The sequence below is a fragment of the Penicillium odoratum genome (genome assembly GCF_028828045.1).
Source record: "Penicillium odoratum strain IBT 22623 chromosome Unknown utg000001l_segment0_segment0, whole genome shotgun sequence".
In the NCBI taxonomy this organism is placed as follows: Eukaryota; Fungi; Ascomycota; class Eurotiomycetes; order Eurotiales; family Aspergillaceae; genus Penicillium; species Penicillium odoratum.
This window is the reverse complement of record NW_026643143.1, coordinates 5,371,619-5,387,303: the sequence shown is the minus strand read 5'-3', so window position 1 is coordinate 5,387,303 and position 15,685 is coordinate 5,371,619. Positions and strand designations below refer to the sequence as shown.

The following is a 15,685-nucleotide window of genomic DNA, read 5'->3' as shown; positions in this document are numbered from 1 at the left end:
ATATCCGAGAGATGCAAAGATACTTTTACTTGTACCAGCTACATATCTGTAATGTCAATTTGTGAATTCAACATTTGCTCATTTCAACTTTCTTGAAGCAAGGCCCGGCCTTGAAACACCAGATCCATAGAATTATAAAATTCAAATGCGACATCTGGAACACTGAGCTGGTTTACTACTTCACCTGGGCACGGCTATGAGCCTGAAAGGTTCGCCACTCGGCAACATGAAACTTTACCGATCCCCGAACATCCCGAATGCTCAACAGCCTTTGAATCCATGAGCGTAATATTTTCTTTATTCCAAATCTCTATCTTGGCATCTGAGAATTCGGCAAAATGGGAACCTCCAGCAAAGGGAGTGAATCGGTGATCAAGCGACAGAAGAAAAAGTCCATCGCGTAAGTTGCATCAGCTCCACCAATTGATGCGAGATTGACATGCTAATATTTACAGATGCCGGCGATGTCATACCCATAAGATTAAATGCTCTGGTGGACAGCCTTGTGTTAAATGTCGGCAAGCAGGCTGTCCTGCCGCATGCATTTACGTAAACCGCGATCGGCAGATCAGAGTACATGAAAGGTATCGACATAGGCGACTCGGTCTGAATATCCGCTAATACATCCTAGCTATCTCGAACAACTTGCAGCAGAGAATGAGCGCCTACGAGAACAAGTCTCACAGTCACCAGGATTTGGGACACCCGATGTGCAAGGCACCCAAGGTAATATTGTTTCTTCGCCATGCTTGAACAATTGCTCATTATTTGTTAGACGTTGCACCCGACCCCGACATTCACGTTCATAACCCCATGCTGGGGAAATTGGCTTGGTTTCAACCATACGACCCATCAGCCCCACCAATTCACGTCGCCGAAGCAGCATGTACAGCGTTCGCTACCCGACTCCGTCAAGTTCTCACCAAGGATAGCAACACATCGCATATGACCCGAACCCAATACACGTCTGAAACAAGTTTAATGAAATTACGAAACCCGGCACTTCAATGGCCTAGTCTGGCTCAAGCTCGTCTCCTCATCCAAGTTGTCTTTAACCAAGTGAGCAGGGTCTATCACTTGGTGCTGCGTAAATCCACGATGGATGAACTGGAAGACGCCTACCGGAAGAGCAATTTCGACGATCCAATCCTGACTTGCAAATTCTTTGCTTTGTTTGCCCTGGGAGAGGTCTACTCAGTGCGATCGAACTCGAATCTTGAGTGTGGTGTGCCTGGAGCTTCGTTCTATGTGAATGCAATGATGTTGATTCCCATTCTACCAGAGCGACCAAGCCTTGCTCACATCGAGTCTCTTCTGCTGTTGGTAAGTGTGCAAATTCGATAAATGCTAGCAAAAACTGACCTTGCAGTCATTATACTCCTACTTCCTGAATAGGCGACACTCGGCATTTTTCTTGATTGGTAGTGCTATGCGCGTGGCTTTAACTCTTGGACTCCACCACAATATCCCCGAATACCAGTGCCCTGACCCAGTAGATCGACAACATCGCATTCGACTGTGGTGGGCAATCTACGTCTATGATCGCATTTACAGTTCCAAAGCGGGCTGGCCAAATCAACTTTCCGACAGTGACATCGATGTGGAGATGCCATCGACCGTCCCAGGTGGTGTCCATGATGAACAATTCTCAGACACGGAATTTCTAGTTGCTAGCATCGAACTTGCGGGAATCACAGGCCAGGTGACGGATAAAGTATACAGTCGCAAGAAGCAGCCCGATTCGTTTCTGCAACGAGAACAGAAGCTGTTAATAGCCCTCAAACAATGGTCCCAGGCTTTACCGCCGCATATTCGACTGAGCCGGGATGGGCCACTTCCTAAGAACGTGATTTCTTTACATCTTCAGTTTAATCAGGTGAGTTTGAGTTAAAACGTGATCCTCGCCATGTGGGTTGAAATTGACATGATTAAGTGTATTATCTTGGCCACGCGACCGATCCTACTTTATACTCTCATCCAATCGAGAGACGGTCATGACAAAAGTCCCGCCCCATCCAACGCCCAAACTCTCAGAACTCTGGGTGACGCATGCATCCATGCTGCAAGGAACAATCACTCGCTCATCGTAGATGAGTGGGCTAATGGAACGCTGCCGATATTCGGATATTTTTATGCGCATTACATATTTTCATCTGCGCTTATCATGGTGGTATCCAGCCAAATCTACAGCGACCATCGTAACGATTTTTCCTTGTTTGAGACAGCCTACGAAATTCTGCACGCAATGAGCGACCATGGGAATTTAGCCGCCGCAGAATTTTATGATAATCTAGAATGTGTGCGAAAATGCCTTGAGAAGAATGGAAGTCGCTCTATACCCACCGACAATGACTTTATTCCCGACCTAGTCTCACGCTCGGACCTATCAGGCCACCACGCCCTGCCCGACATGGAGAATCTGACTGAGATGGACTTTTTAGGCGCCAGTATGGAAGAATTTCTGGCACAGCCTGATGTCGATTTTGGACCACTGGATGCATCGGGGTTGCCGGTCAATGTGGCTGATGCAATGTGGCCAACATTATCCTTATGGACAGCATAAAGAAAGGAGCAAAACTTTTTACTCACTTGACCTGGGGATGGTACCTGATCTCCTGTTAGGCGGAAACATATGATGACAGCAGCTGAGGGAATCATGTGATGTCATATTTATTATTTATTCAATTTGTGATAAACCATTGTAATTGACGTCAATGTCAAAGTCTTCATTTGTTTACTTCTCATACTTGACTTCTTGACTTCTCTTTACTTCCCCCGCAGTGGGTCCACATGTTTGTGCCTGACCGCCCTGACTCGACCTCTGACCCTGGTGATGAACGCGCGTTGGTCGCGATATCTTTCCCTGTCGATGAAATGTCTTCCTGGGGGACTTTGATTAATCCTGACAAAAGTCCTGCGCCATTGCTGGAACAGTTATGTCTAGGGATCGCGCAGTTGATGGTGAGCACAACGTCATTAGCCCCGGACAACAACTTACAAGACTCAGTCCTCCTTTGATTCAAGTGGCACAACTGATCTCACTCCCGATCGAATCGCAACATTTTACCGCAAAGTGGGCGGAAACTATGACCCTTTGTTTCTGGATACTAAGTCCACTGCGTTATCGTTTATTTATCAGTCGCTCGGCTGCTTCCACAGCCTCCAGCCTTCCAACAATCCATACGAACCACCCTCCGTTCCGTCATTACTGCCAGCTGGGTTTGTGAGATGGCAGACAATTCAGTTGTTGATGGAACCGGACGAGCACTGGCAGTACCTACAAAATGCTGTTAGTATGTGGGATATTGTTGACGCGAAGGGTAAGGTATTCCCAAAGGAAATCCCGAGGGAAGCTTTCCCCTCGGAGCCGGATCCAGAGATGCTGCAGTGGCATGAGGGAGTAAGTCGACGACTAGAGTACGACTACATGAAGCGCAGGACGCAGCGCGCTTCGCCGCCCGACTTTGCGGGATATCACTATCGTTTCAGCGGCAAGGACCCACTGCCGGATGAAGAGGAGTACTTCTCGCCTCCACCAAGACAGTCCACACAACGACATCATAGCTATTATGAGCCAGATCGATCCGGTCGGCGTCATCACCATCGTCGTCTCAGCGCCGAGTATCCTGCATTCACTGCCCGCAGGCCTGAGCCAGCTTTCGTACCACGGCCAGATGGCGGCCGGTCCGGTTTCACCTCCCCTCGAGGTCCGTCGCCCTCTCCACGGATGGAGCATCCTCACCATCGCACTAGAGATCATGAGCAATCAACGTACTATGGCCACTCATTCACGTCGGAAATGGATGAGCCGCCAGAACCAGAACACGTCTCTGATGATACAATACCCGAGGAAGAACCTGAACCGGAGCCTGAACCTCAACCCAGACATCGGCCCCGTCGTAATTTATCCCCGCCGCGCTCACGTACGCGCCGTCACTCACATGAAGCATATGCACGCAAACCAGCCCGCGACCTCTCACCCGCCGCACCGCGAAGAAGCAGTAGATACGACGAAACTCCCATACCCAGGACAAGAAAGTCCAATTCAGCCGGAACGCCCAAATCCTACCGTCACAGCGATCGTTCTCGGTCCCGTTCCTCTGGTGTCAAATTCAAAGAGTTCATATTCGACGTCCCTCCTCCAGCCCCAGCCCCCGCTCCGGACCCAGCAATGTACATGCCCCAACGACCAGTCCCCCGCCACCGATACAATCTAGACCCATATGCAGAAGATCCCAGACGAGGTAGCCATAGTGGCGGCAGTACAGGAGGTAGCCATCCCGGAAGCGGAGGAAGCAGTTCCGAACGACCACGTTCATACAGTCATGCTGGCTTTGCCTCTCGGACATCTCGATGGACGAGTCCCTCTCGAGGATCGGCTAAGAGGTATATTCCGACTAGTCTTGCTGGAGATGCGCAATATATCTCCTCGCGGAGAAATCCGCTATATAAATGATGATTTATGCTGATACGCTATGAACTTATGACATTTTGAGCTTCTCATTTGCATTTCACATCTCAGCTGCATTTTTCTTGCCCTTTCACGACCGATCACATTTACTCATGATTTACGACTCAATGGTGTTGGGGGATCTTTATCTTGATTGGCGTTCTTATTCGTTTTCTTAGGCATACACGGGACTTTGAATTTACTTATTTTATCTCAACTTCGAATGCTATGACTATTTTAAATGGAGTAAACTAGCTTAATGGTTAATCTATGAAGATTTCCACCTGTAGTCTTCCTTCCTCGGCTATCTTTGACTGATAATGATATGGATACTCATCTTAGTACATGCAACACTATTCTGAGATTTCATTTCTGTCAAAAAATGTAGCTTAACTTACAGCGCTAGGCGTAGGGACTTTGTCCCGTACAAACAAAATAACTAAAAACAAAAACATACAACAGTCAGGATTCGCATGTGGTCACCCACCATACTACTAACTAACCGGCGTGTGGCTTAAGTACGGCTGAGCGGACGGGAAGCCCTGTTCTCCACACCCTATGGTCGTATGTACTTGAAGTTCATTTGATTTGGATTATATAGTGCAAACACACAGAAGTACATACTGTCGCATCCCGCGACCAGGGACGAGAAGGGTGAAATATGCCATCTCTTATCACCCCCATCGATATGGAAATTTAATAATAACTGTCTTCCAAAGCCTCAAGGATCTCCGGTGGGAAATTCCGATACGAATCTATTCCCCCATTCAACAATTCATCCAAAGTCTTCTTCTGATACCCTTTCAACTCCCAAACATCAGACCCAATCGCATCCGAATAGCCTCCAGCACCCCATACACGACGACAATAATATGGTAGTGCCATTGGAAGGCCTCCGTTGATCCTCTCTTCAAAATTCCGATCTACCTCTTCCAGGCTATGCCGGAAGATCTGAGGAGGTGATCCATGTTTCACCTCGAGGGCTTTGGCTACCTCAGCACCAGTCGGTTGAAGTTCCGAGAGACCGATAACACGGCCCTGGATATCAGCGATGGCTGTTTTGGCGAAGATAGAAGAGTATGCAGCTGCAATGTATTCTCGGGTACTAAGAAATTAAAGATAAGTAATGAGTAAACAAAGTGGCAGAGAATATTCTGGACGTACCAGATATTCAATTTCTGATGCTCGGCATCACCAGAAAATACAATTCGATTTTTGGGCAGATCAATACCGATCAACCTGCAGAAAAAATTAGCCATCCGACACCTGTGATCCTAAGAATCGAGCAAAATACCCGGAACTCAAAGCAGACTCAGCGAACAGACCCGGCAAGACAATAGTCATCGGGATCCCAGCAGCCTCAGCCGCTTTTTTAACCTGATCCTTTAGCTTATTCACCCCCACCCTCAAGCCCTGCTCATCACACCGGAAAGCTAAGTCAGAGGGAACGAAGAGCTTGACATCCGTGTGTGGAAGAGCCTTGACAAAAGCATATTGTATCTCGACACCCGTTTGACCCACAAGAGATCTAGAACCACTTAGCACAGTTTCACACGTAGTAACTCTTCAACTAGGGATATATTACATCAAGATATCGATATTTTTCAATGAGGCTCTCAGAGCATCTTGGTCCTCAGTATCGACTTCGACCGCCTCGACACCACTGGGCACAGTGCTTATATCCGATCCTGGTCTGTACAAGACGCGAACAGGTGCACCGGATTTCGAGATAGATTCGAAGATCTTAGAGCTAGCCCAGCCACGGTGGGCGTAAACGGCTATTCTGTTGAAGTGCATAGTTATTGTTGATTGGAATTTGCAAGGGTCTGGAGTGAAGATTCAGGTACAGCAGAAAATATTGTTATATCTTATGAGATGGAATACGAAATCATGGGAAATGAATGCTCTTATAGTTTTTGTCTGATGATACTTCAAATATGCTGTCATGTTTGCAGTGTTTTCTTCGAATCCTTCTACAACGCCATCAGAATAATTAGGCCACTTGTTGGTTGTAGGGAGTTGTTGGCTTGTTTAGTGTGGCTTGCAAATTGTCTGTTTGGTGTGTTTGCTTCGTTTGGCTAGTTTTGTTGCCAGTTCAAGTTGCTTTGCCGTGTTTGCTTCGTTTGGTTTAGAGACTTCATACCTTCTCTCCCTTTTCTGCTGCCGGCACTCTAAAAAATAATCAAATGACTTTCAATTTTCCAATACATCAAGTCCCCACCACCTTCGCCGGCGCCTTCCAACATGAGATTTTTTAGTCTACCTACCCAACCCTAACCTCATCTAGAACATAGGGATTAACATGAGGGAGGTTATCACCACTACTCTCTATCAACCCCCCTATTACTTGGGTACATATATACTATAGACTTTTTTAGACATTTGTGCGAAACCTCTACTAGATTTTTATTTTCTCCCCTTCTCCTTCCACTTTGTCTTTCTTCTCTTCCCTTTTTTCCTCCTTCTTTCCTATTTCGCTCTTTATAAATTTAGGGAGACCTTTAACCATTAGATTAATATAATATAAAAGAAAGTAGAATACTAGATAGGATACCGGGTAGAAAACTAAGTAGAAGACTAAGTAGGAGACGGAGCAGGAGACTGAGTAGGAATTATTCAATAAAGTAGTCATAGGTCGCAATTAAAGTAGCAGCAAAATATTCATGCGATGACCGGGTGGAACTTTTGACATTTCGTCGGTTTCCCAATTTGGAGAAAGTGGAGTGACTGTAGCAGAAAAGGGAGTGACGGTAGAAAGTTTCTTGGTTTATTGACACTGTATTTGTTGAGATGCGTATCTCTCGAAAATCATGACTGGAAGTCTATTGCATATCATCGATATATATTGCAAGGTACTCCTATCTCGCAAAACAAAAGACATTAATATCTTGAAAATCTTCAAAAGTACATCAACTTAAGCATCCTCCCTCTGCTCAATAGCTCTCTTCTCTTCCGCACGCATCCACACATCCACCTCCGCAGCTTCACCCTGCGGTAAATTACGAGCAATAGAAACGATATCCCAAGTGGTGGGCGCATCCCGGAAGACATGATTCAGAGCTTCCAAGTTGCGATTCATCGTCTCAGGGTAGAACAGATAAACAGAGATGGGAATACCGGCCGAGATGACAGCGTACACAATATAGTACTGGTAACCAATAGTGTCCAGTGCAACGGGGGTGATCATCACCACGACAAAATTCCACAGCCAGTGATTCGCTGTCGAGATAGCGGCCATGGCGACACGTAGGCGCATGGGGGCAACCTCAGTACAATAAAGGAAGTTTCCGCCTAGGAAACCGACGGGGTAGAATGAGTTGAAGAGGAAGATGAAGACAGCAGACACCACCGAAGCGGTGTGATTTCCTTGGAAACTGTTGGTGATGGCCAGGACAGTCATGCAGACGGCCATACCTGCGCCACTGATCATGAAGATCTTGCGACGACCTAGTCTGTCGATGGCGAAGAAGGCAATGAAACTGCAGAGGAACTTCCATGTCATCGCACAGGATGAGAGGATGCGAGCAAGATCACTATCCATATGCAGGTTTTCTTCAAAGATGGTCGACACGTAGGTCGAGATCAGATTTCCACCGCACATCTGCTGGAAAGACTGAAGTGCAACACATAAACAGAATCGGTATAGTAGGCGCTCCTCATCCGGCTTGCTGGGGTCGAAGATGTCGCGTAGCCTGGCGCTATCGACTGTAACTTCGAGGGAGTTTTCGATACCGGCGATCTCAATGCGAACGGAATTGTCTTCGGCAGAGGTACCCTTGTAAGCAGCGAGGCTGTGAGTTGCTTCTTCGATGCGACCAACGCGAACGAGCCACCGAGGAGATTCAGGGAGGAGGAAGACGGCGACCAGGACGATGAGAGAGAAGAAGAATGAAACAACGAGCGGAATACGCCACTGCAGTGAGCCTTCGACTTTGCTAAGACCAAAGTCAATCCAGTTACACAATGCATAACCCAAGCAGATACAGATTCCATCAACAACAACATGTTGACCTCGATGCTTGGCTGATGTGCATTCAGACTGCCAAACCGGCACAGCGACACTCCACTGGCCAACACCCAGTCCAAGAATGACCCGCCCGACGACGAACTGGACGAGTCCATAGGAAGACGTCTGCAGTAATTGTCCAATAATAGTAAGGATCGCACCAAGGAAAATAGTCTTCCGACGACCGAGCCGATCACCCAGTGCCGTACATGACAAGGCTCCAATAAGAGCACCAAGCTGGAAAGAGGCAATCACAGCACCCTTTGCAGTGGAGTTTTTCGCACGCTGAGCACCTTCGGTATTGATGGTATCAATCTCAGGAAAGACGCCAACCCAGCTCTGCAATGTGGCCAAAGGCCCTAGACCAGATTGATTGTATCCAAAAACAATAAAAGCAGGCGCAACAATAAGCAGCGCCTGCGCTAGACGAAGTGTTTTCCCTTGAAACATGATTTCGTATGAGAAGAGGATACTCAGCCTAGGAACAAACCAAAAGAGACAGATTTCAGAAATTTCCCCTTGCATTTATGTGTCCCGGTGAGCCCCAGGTCCGCGAGACTCCACATTATGGGCATCGAGCTGGAGGTGTGGGTTCCGTAGCCATGTGTGCTCAACAGTCTTGAATTGGCTGCTTTCGCCGCTTAGACCCATCCAGATATGCTAATGAGTTCATTCAAAACCCTTCTTATTGGACATGATAATCTCAATACGGGCTGCGGGGGCTGGACCGGGGCACGAAGCAGGGGTGTTGCGGGATAGATTGGGGTATGATCATAGAAGGAATGCCGAAAGTCGGAGAATACAGTGCCATATGTGCTTGAGCGCTCCTTGTACTGATACGATGAACAAACGTCGTGGGGTGAGTTTCTCCGAGCAGAGGGTCAAAGTTTGTTGGTGCTCCATCGCCCCGGGTCGGAGATCGCTTTCCTTGATACTAGCTATTGACTATTTGCTCGGGCCGGGTGACATGCCCGGGCTAGAGCCCAGTGTGATCGGTATGGCTGGAAGACTAGCTCGACTTGATACCGGTCTCAGGAATCATGTTGAGAAGCGATCGGTGAGATGATCTTCTTAGGGCTTGGGATGTATTCATGCAAACGGACTTGCATTTGCGTTTGACGTGATCGCAATACCCCGGTATGGATAGCCTATTAGAGATGGAGCATCTCGTGGTAGAGAAGAATGTTCAAGGCTTGTTTGGGCTTGTCTATGCATCTCAACGCCAAGAGTTCCGCCAAGAGTCACGCCAAGCGGACTTTGAACCTAATCTAGTGAGTGTTCGGGGTTCGTTCGGGGCTCAGGTGGAGTGCCAAGGGGGGTGGGATGAGACTTGCCCCACGAATTCGGTCGTTTTCCGAGTATAATTAGAATTGATAGGCCAGATAAAAATATTAGAAGATCGGATTCTGGCTTGAGATGCGCCACTTTGTTCATTTGGACCGTTAAGGGACAACCTCGGAGATTTCTTTTAAGATTATCAGCTTTTATGTGGGCTTCTAGAATATCCAGAATCCCTAAATTAACCCATTAACGCTCTTAACAGTCATCAAATTCAATATCCGGATCCGCCTCCTTGAAACTCATGCTTGAGACCGTAGTCTCGGCTGATCTTTGCTGAGTTTGGCGTCTTGATGTTTCTTTCGATTGTATTGGGGACATCTTCACCAGTCTTCTACTTTCTTTCCTACTGGATCAGTTAGATTGGCAAAGGGCTCTCCACTTAAAAGGTAGCGGGATCTAAAGAGAAGAAAAGAGAAATAGGAGGAGAAGGGAGAAAAAAGGTAGGGGCTGGGAGTTTCGAACGTCTGTCCAAAAACTTCGCGTTATGCCCAAGTGATAGAGGGGTAGAATACCGCACCTCTAATTCACTCAAAGTAATTTTTCCAGCGCAGTACCTCTTCGTTTGGCTGGTGGATCTCTCGCCCTCGTTCTACCTATGGGTATATTGATGAAAGAGAACAGTTGATGATACATTGTAGTATTTGAGATGGTGGTCGGAACATCAAAAGATTGCAGCGATGCATGGATATCGGCGCGAAACATTCAGTTGATAGTGGGGTATTGGCTGACTGAACCGGTATATGGTATTCTAAAGCACTTAGTAGCCCTGATGGACCAAGTGTCGGTAAGGATTATTCGGATCCTTCTCCTCCTCCTCTGGTGATGGAACAGTCTTCAACACACGACAAGGACTTCCCACCGCAACAGAATAGGGCGGGATATCCTTGGTCACGATAGACCCAGCACCAATCGTGCAGCCCTTGCCAATCCGAACACCAGGAAGAATCACCACATTCCCACCAATCCAGCAATCGTCTTCAATAAAGACCGGGTGACCGAATTCGACATTTTTCTGCCTGGACAGAACACTGGTATCATGACCAGCAGTAAAAATACCAACTCCAGTCGCAATTTGGACCCGATCACCAATAACAACCAGGCTTGTATCAAGAATGGTAACACTGGGTAATGTCAGCCTGGTACGTTCTTCAAATTTATGTCAAATACTAACTTCCAATTGATAAAGCAATCCCGACCGATTATAATATTGCATCCATAATCGGGGAGAAACGGTGGTTCCACGAAAGTACCATCTCCCACTCTGCCAACCAATTTGCGCAAGAGCTCAAGTCGCTTATCGGCTATTTGATCATAAGGCACGGTCTTCGTGTCTAGGTTGTTATAGTCGGCTGTAAGACCACGACATAGGTGACGTGCTTCCAATAACTTGGGAATAGTGGGATTGTACCTAGCCTGTCAGCAAGATCTCTATCATTTATTTTAGCGAACTTACATCATTCCCGAGATCATACGCTCGTAGTCTTCGCATTGTGGGACCCCGCGTAGACTGCGCGAAAGCTCGATGATTTCAGGGCGCTTTTCCGTGGCTGCCATTGTGCTGAAGCTGACAAAATTATGAGAAACCACCAATTCGCATGTGAGTCTCTACTTGGTTTTATAATTAATTGTCAAAGGATAATTGGCGGGGCAGTCAGCCCTTACCCCGCAGGGCGGCGAGATGGTTAGCCCGATTAGGTAAGAATGGCAACTCCGAGGTTTTGCCGTGCTGCCTTGGCTGCCGATGCACAGTATGGGAATAATCAAGTTCTAATGTATATTATGATTTCCTGAATCTACGAAACTGTTTGGTTTTTGGCGTTCTAGGTAATCTGTGAGTGGGGCCAATATTAACTTAGCGGAAGAATGGTGCCCTATAGTCAGGGTGTTAATACTGACCGCCATACTGATCTGTACTGTATTGTAAATTCGGGCACAACTTCGTCGTCATCGCGATATCTCAGGACAAATACAGGTAATTGTATTGTCATAGTTTTTTCCGCTGGTAACTATTCTGCTGATATTGACACCTTAAGTATAGGGCATTAAATCATTGGCGCCTTTTGGCCCACACATCTTGACCCTCAAAGTCACTCAAATCCACAAACCAACCAAAACACACTGAAGTTGAAATGTGAAAAAATTGCTATCATTTCCTCAATCCCACCCAAGACTTCTTTTTTTATCCCGTGTCGAATTTCTCGGATTGTACAACGCGTCAAACATTAAGGCCCACACAATAATGGCCAGTTCCAATATTGCCAAAAGGGCTCGAGCAAACACTGCTGGGGATATTCATCTGCAGACCAATGAGACATCCGATGAGACCCCAGACAATGAGATTCTAGTTCCCTTACCAGAAGAAATAAGAGCTCTCAGCATCTACGAAATTTCTCAACTTCTTCACGAAGCTGCCAAAAGACACCCTGATGTAAGAGACTTGGTGGAGGCCTCTGTACAACATGAGCGCCAAAATCGAATTCTCGACTTTGCCACATCTATGAAGTCAGTTTGGGCAAAACTCAATATCCAAAACAGATCCATGAGTGCTACCACGCAACGCAGCATTGCTTTCGACGTGGCGGGGGCGGTCAGCTCCACTATTAGCCACATCGCAGACCAATGTGCAGAATATCCCACTGATACAAATCGCTTCAGTGGATTAGCAGCATTGCGGAAAATTGGCAAGATGATTTGTGTTTCAAACAATACTGTCTTAGGTCTTGAAGTCCTGAAACAATTTGAGTCGGATCCAAGTCTGGAAAATGCTATGCATGACATTGTATACGAAATGTCAACGCAAGAAAGAGAGACCGTAAGAAAGACACCTCTCTGGGAGAAACTTGGAGAGCTGGAGAAATTTTCCAAACAAACGTGTATCTTTCACGGGCTTCCTGAGGTTCTGAACACTCTCTTAACTGGAGACAAATCTGAAAGTGATGAATGGCCGCATCATAATCCTTATGTTCCTTATGAAGATCCGGCAGATGAAGAAAATGATGAAGATGACGGGAATGATGACGAGGATGAATACGGACGGACTGGCGATGAGCACGATATCTGCTAGTGTCTCAACTTAAGATGTTTAGAATGATGTAATGTTTCTTCTTCACAGATTGGACGTCTCAAGTCTCCTGCACATGTGGTTCATATCTCAAATTTGGGATTGAAAATGGTCCAAAAACATGACAATTTCCAGATATCCATTCTTGATCATAAGAAACAACAAGGATTATGTGAATGCGTAACCTCTTCTAGTTAGAGAGCGGTGAAAGAAATGTAACTTGTAAGGACCCGATTAGTCAATGTTACACAGTGGCTGTTGTGCGACTGAACCTCGTGTTCGAGACTTCCGCTTTGACAATGCAATGTTCTTATGTACCAAGTACCTGGATCACCGATCAAAAGGCTATTGGCTTGACTTTTCTCTTCATGTACCCGATTGGATTAAATAGATTAAATTATGCCCTCAAATCAGTGGTGGTTACAATTTCCATTACTTCATTGAGTCCAACCTGCGGGATCGCCCGATGGTCCAGACTTTTCCCCTGAAAATGTTTCCATAGTCACCGGGAACCCACAATGAAATCCACACCCACTTTAGGGGCTGGCTTGGAAGGTACGGAGCACCCCCGATTATGGACAGATCTACGCGTTTCTTTTGATGTGAATCACGGAAAAGCCACTCAAAAAAAAAGACGGGGAAAACCTGGAACAAGGCTCTGACTAATTTCCCTCCCCCAGGGAACTAACATCGTCTATTGGCCCGAGGTCAAATCCGTGGGGAAAGCGGGGAAAACATCGGGAGATGGGCAACACTGGCCTATGCCCTCCCAACTCACGCGTCAACCTCACCCGAACTGCCAGCTAGCGTCTATTTTGTACAAATCTACCCAGTGATCGCTGTTTCCAGAATCATGGTCGTGAAGGCATGCAATCGCTGTCATTCCGCCAAAGAAAAATGCACCTTTAACGGAGCTGATCAACAATGCACAAGATGTCGGCGTTTGAAGATCCCATGTTCGATATCCCGCCGCAGTGGACGCATCGGACGCAGACCATCCGCCAAGGCCTTCCCACATGGCCAAATGCAGGTCTGGAGTGTGGAGACGAGAGAGCAGCGCAGCGACTCTGAACTTACTAGTCGCCAGGCGACATCGTCGCGTGCGCCGAGCCGCGGGTCGGACTCGGGTTCTCAATCTGATGCCATAGAGGAACTGGGAACACCCAATAATAATTATAATATCGTGATGCAGTCGCCAGAGCGACTGCTCGCTTGTCCCAGAAAACTTCAAACAACCGCAGACGCATTGCAGACAGTGATGGACGTGGAGCAGTTTTCGGCCATCCATACACCTTTCATGATGGGTGCCAGCTTCATACCCGAGGCACAACGCACCGTGTATCACATCTTGTCTTTATCGGGGCCGACTTTGACGGAAGGATATCTCGCTTTCCTGGGGTTGATGACCCAGCACCAAAAGTCGCTTGTTGTGCGACCTCAACAACCCGACATGCGCAAAGCGGCGAAAGGATTGCAGCGCTTGCGGGATGTCAACATCCAGAACGATTATGACGCGGCCTGTACGCTGTTTCTCGGACAGACCATGTACTTGTTCAACGTGCTCAGCGCCCCGTATTCGAATACCGCACATTCCATCATTCGGAGCGCACTCCTATCGGTCAAGCCATGGTTCCCGCGACTGGTGCGATATCCAATCATGGATACCATTATCATGTCCCCGATGTTGATCGATACGGTCGAATGTCTGGCGCATCGTGAAATTCCCATAATTCGATTTCCTGATGCCGGGCGAGTTATTATTGATCGATATGCGGGGATTTGTGCGACGCTCTTACCTCATCTATATGATATCTGTGAATGTAGTCATCTGTTCAAGAAGAGCATGTTGGATGACAGTCCCACGCATGCTGGATTTTATGAGCAGCTCGCTGCGATCGAGGAGAGAATTCAGGAATGGGTACCCCCGACCCCACCTGAGCTGTATAATAATTTCGCTCAACATGAGGTGTTGGCCATGGTCACACAAGCCAACGTCTACCGTCTTGCAGGACTCTTGGTTATCCACCGCCATCGGTATCCGCTTGGGGTGGAAGACGATAAGGCTAGAGTGCTGGCCGAGAGCATCTTTTGCACGATGGAGATGTTTAGCGAATCCGCTGCCAAGAAAGCTACCGGCTTACCCATGGTCTTTCCAATAACGATGGCGATGCTTGAGATCGAAGGACCAGGTGAAGCATTGTTGGATAAATTATCATCGTTCACCGTGCAGGCAATAAGTGCATCACGACTGGAGGGATTTGTAAAACAGATCAGAACAGCCAGGGACACAGGATATGAGGGGGTCTGGTTTGAACTAGTGGAGACCCAGCTGCAAGTAGCGATGCCGCCCTAGTTTCCTTTTTGTCAGAGTTTAATTGTCAATGTATATTCCGGCTATGAGGTCATTTTCAACGAATCCCCTTCTACACTGGAATAGCGTAGAATTTAAGTTAACGAGCTAGAACCCAGCCGTTTGGCCGGACAATCACCCGTCTCGGGTCTGGGGGGCATACTAGACCGTGAATTCATCTCAGTTTACGTAGTTTGGCGTTGTGGAGGGAATAATGATGATCGGATATCGGCGGGGGGCGACCAGATTGGGCAAGAACTGACCGGATTTTCCCCACCTAATCACCAAGTCCACCTGCACTTGCCCCGATCGAGAAAAAAATGGCCGGATGACACGCAGATTGACTTGGATCGACGTCCAGTGATGAAATAGTTTATGAAACAAGTCCGGAGTTAAATCCCTTACTCCCCCCCAAGATTTACTATCATGGACTGGTCGATGCTGTTCAACCCCAGATTTACGATTCTCGTTGACTGG

At 47.3% G+C, this 15,685-nt stretch overlaps 7 protein-coding genes across 7 annotated transcripts; 4 read left to right on the top strand and 3 right to left on the bottom strand.

Annotated features, from left to right (window-relative positions):
- Window positions 1–338: 338 nt before the first annotated feature.
- Window positions 339–2,563, top strand: N7520_001944 (Zn(II)2Cys6 transcription factor; the record flags this gene model as incomplete). The annotated part of the gene is made up of 6 exons (XM_057135879.1): window positions 339–400; window positions 456–584; window positions 632–726; window positions 776–1,323; window positions 1,370–1,876; window positions 1,934–2,563. 6 exons carry the CDS (start codon window positions 339–341, stop codon window positions 2,561–2,563), a joined length of 1,971 nt encoding a protein of 656 aa, XP_057001815.1.
- Window positions 2,564–2,790: 227 nt separating this feature from the next.
- Window positions 2,791–4,456, top strand: N7520_001943 (uncharacterized protein; the record flags this gene model as incomplete). The annotated part of the gene is given in 2 exon segments (XM_057135878.1): window positions 2,791–2,961; window positions 2,981–4,456. The coding sequence occupies 2 exon segments, from the start codon at window positions 2,791–2,793 to the stop codon at window positions 4,454–4,456; spliced, it is 1,647 nt and encodes a 548-aa protein (XP_057001814.1).
- A 690-nt stretch (window positions 4,457–5,146) lies between these two features.
- Window positions 5,147–6,247, bottom strand: N7520_001942 (uncharacterized protein; the record flags this gene model as incomplete). The annotated part of the gene is made up of 4 exons (XM_057135877.1): window positions 5,147–5,555; window positions 5,615–5,689; window positions 5,745–5,978; window positions 6,036–6,247. The coding sequence occupies 4 exons, from the start codon at window positions 6,245–6,247 to the stop codon at window positions 5,147–5,149; spliced, it is 930 nt and encodes a 309-aa protein (XP_057001813.1).
- A 1,117-nt stretch (window positions 6,248–7,364) lies between these two features.
- On the bottom strand, window positions 7,365–8,906 carry N7520_001941 (sugar porter family MFS transporter; the record flags this gene model as incomplete). Its single annotated transcript, XM_057135876.1, has 1 exon — window positions 7,365–8,906. The coding sequence occupies one exon, from the start codon at window positions 8,904–8,906 to the stop codon at window positions 7,365–7,367; it is 1,542 nt and encodes a 513-aa protein (XP_057001812.1).
- Window positions 8,907–10,554: 1,648 nt separating this feature from the next.
- N7520_001940 (sugar O-acetyltransferase) lies at window positions 10,555–11,351 on the bottom strand (the record flags this gene model as incomplete). The annotated part of the gene is made up of 3 exons (XM_057135875.1): window positions 10,555–10,918; window positions 10,969–11,205; window positions 11,251–11,351. The coding sequence occupies 3 exons, from the start codon at window positions 11,349–11,351 to the stop codon at window positions 10,555–10,557; spliced, it is 702 nt and encodes a 233-aa protein (XP_057001811.1).
- A 685-nt stretch (window positions 11,352–12,036) lies between these two features.
- On the top strand, window positions 12,037–12,861 carry N7520_001939 (uncharacterized protein; the record flags this gene model as incomplete). The annotated part of the gene is made up of 1 exon (XM_057135874.1): window positions 12,037–12,861. One exon carries the CDS (start codon window positions 12,037–12,039, stop codon window positions 12,859–12,861), a length of 825 nt encoding a protein of 274 aa, XP_057001810.1.
- Window positions 12,862–13,711: 850 nt separating this feature from the next.
- N7520_001938 (Zn(II)2Cys6 transcription factor) lies at window positions 13,712–15,211 on the top strand (the record flags this gene model as incomplete). The annotated part of the gene is made up of 1 exon (XM_057135873.1): window positions 13,712–15,211. The coding sequence occupies one exon, from the start codon at window positions 13,712–13,714 to the stop codon at window positions 15,209–15,211; it is 1,500 nt and encodes a 499-aa protein (XP_057001809.1).
- Between the last annotated feature and the right edge of the window lie 474 nt (window positions 15,212–15,685).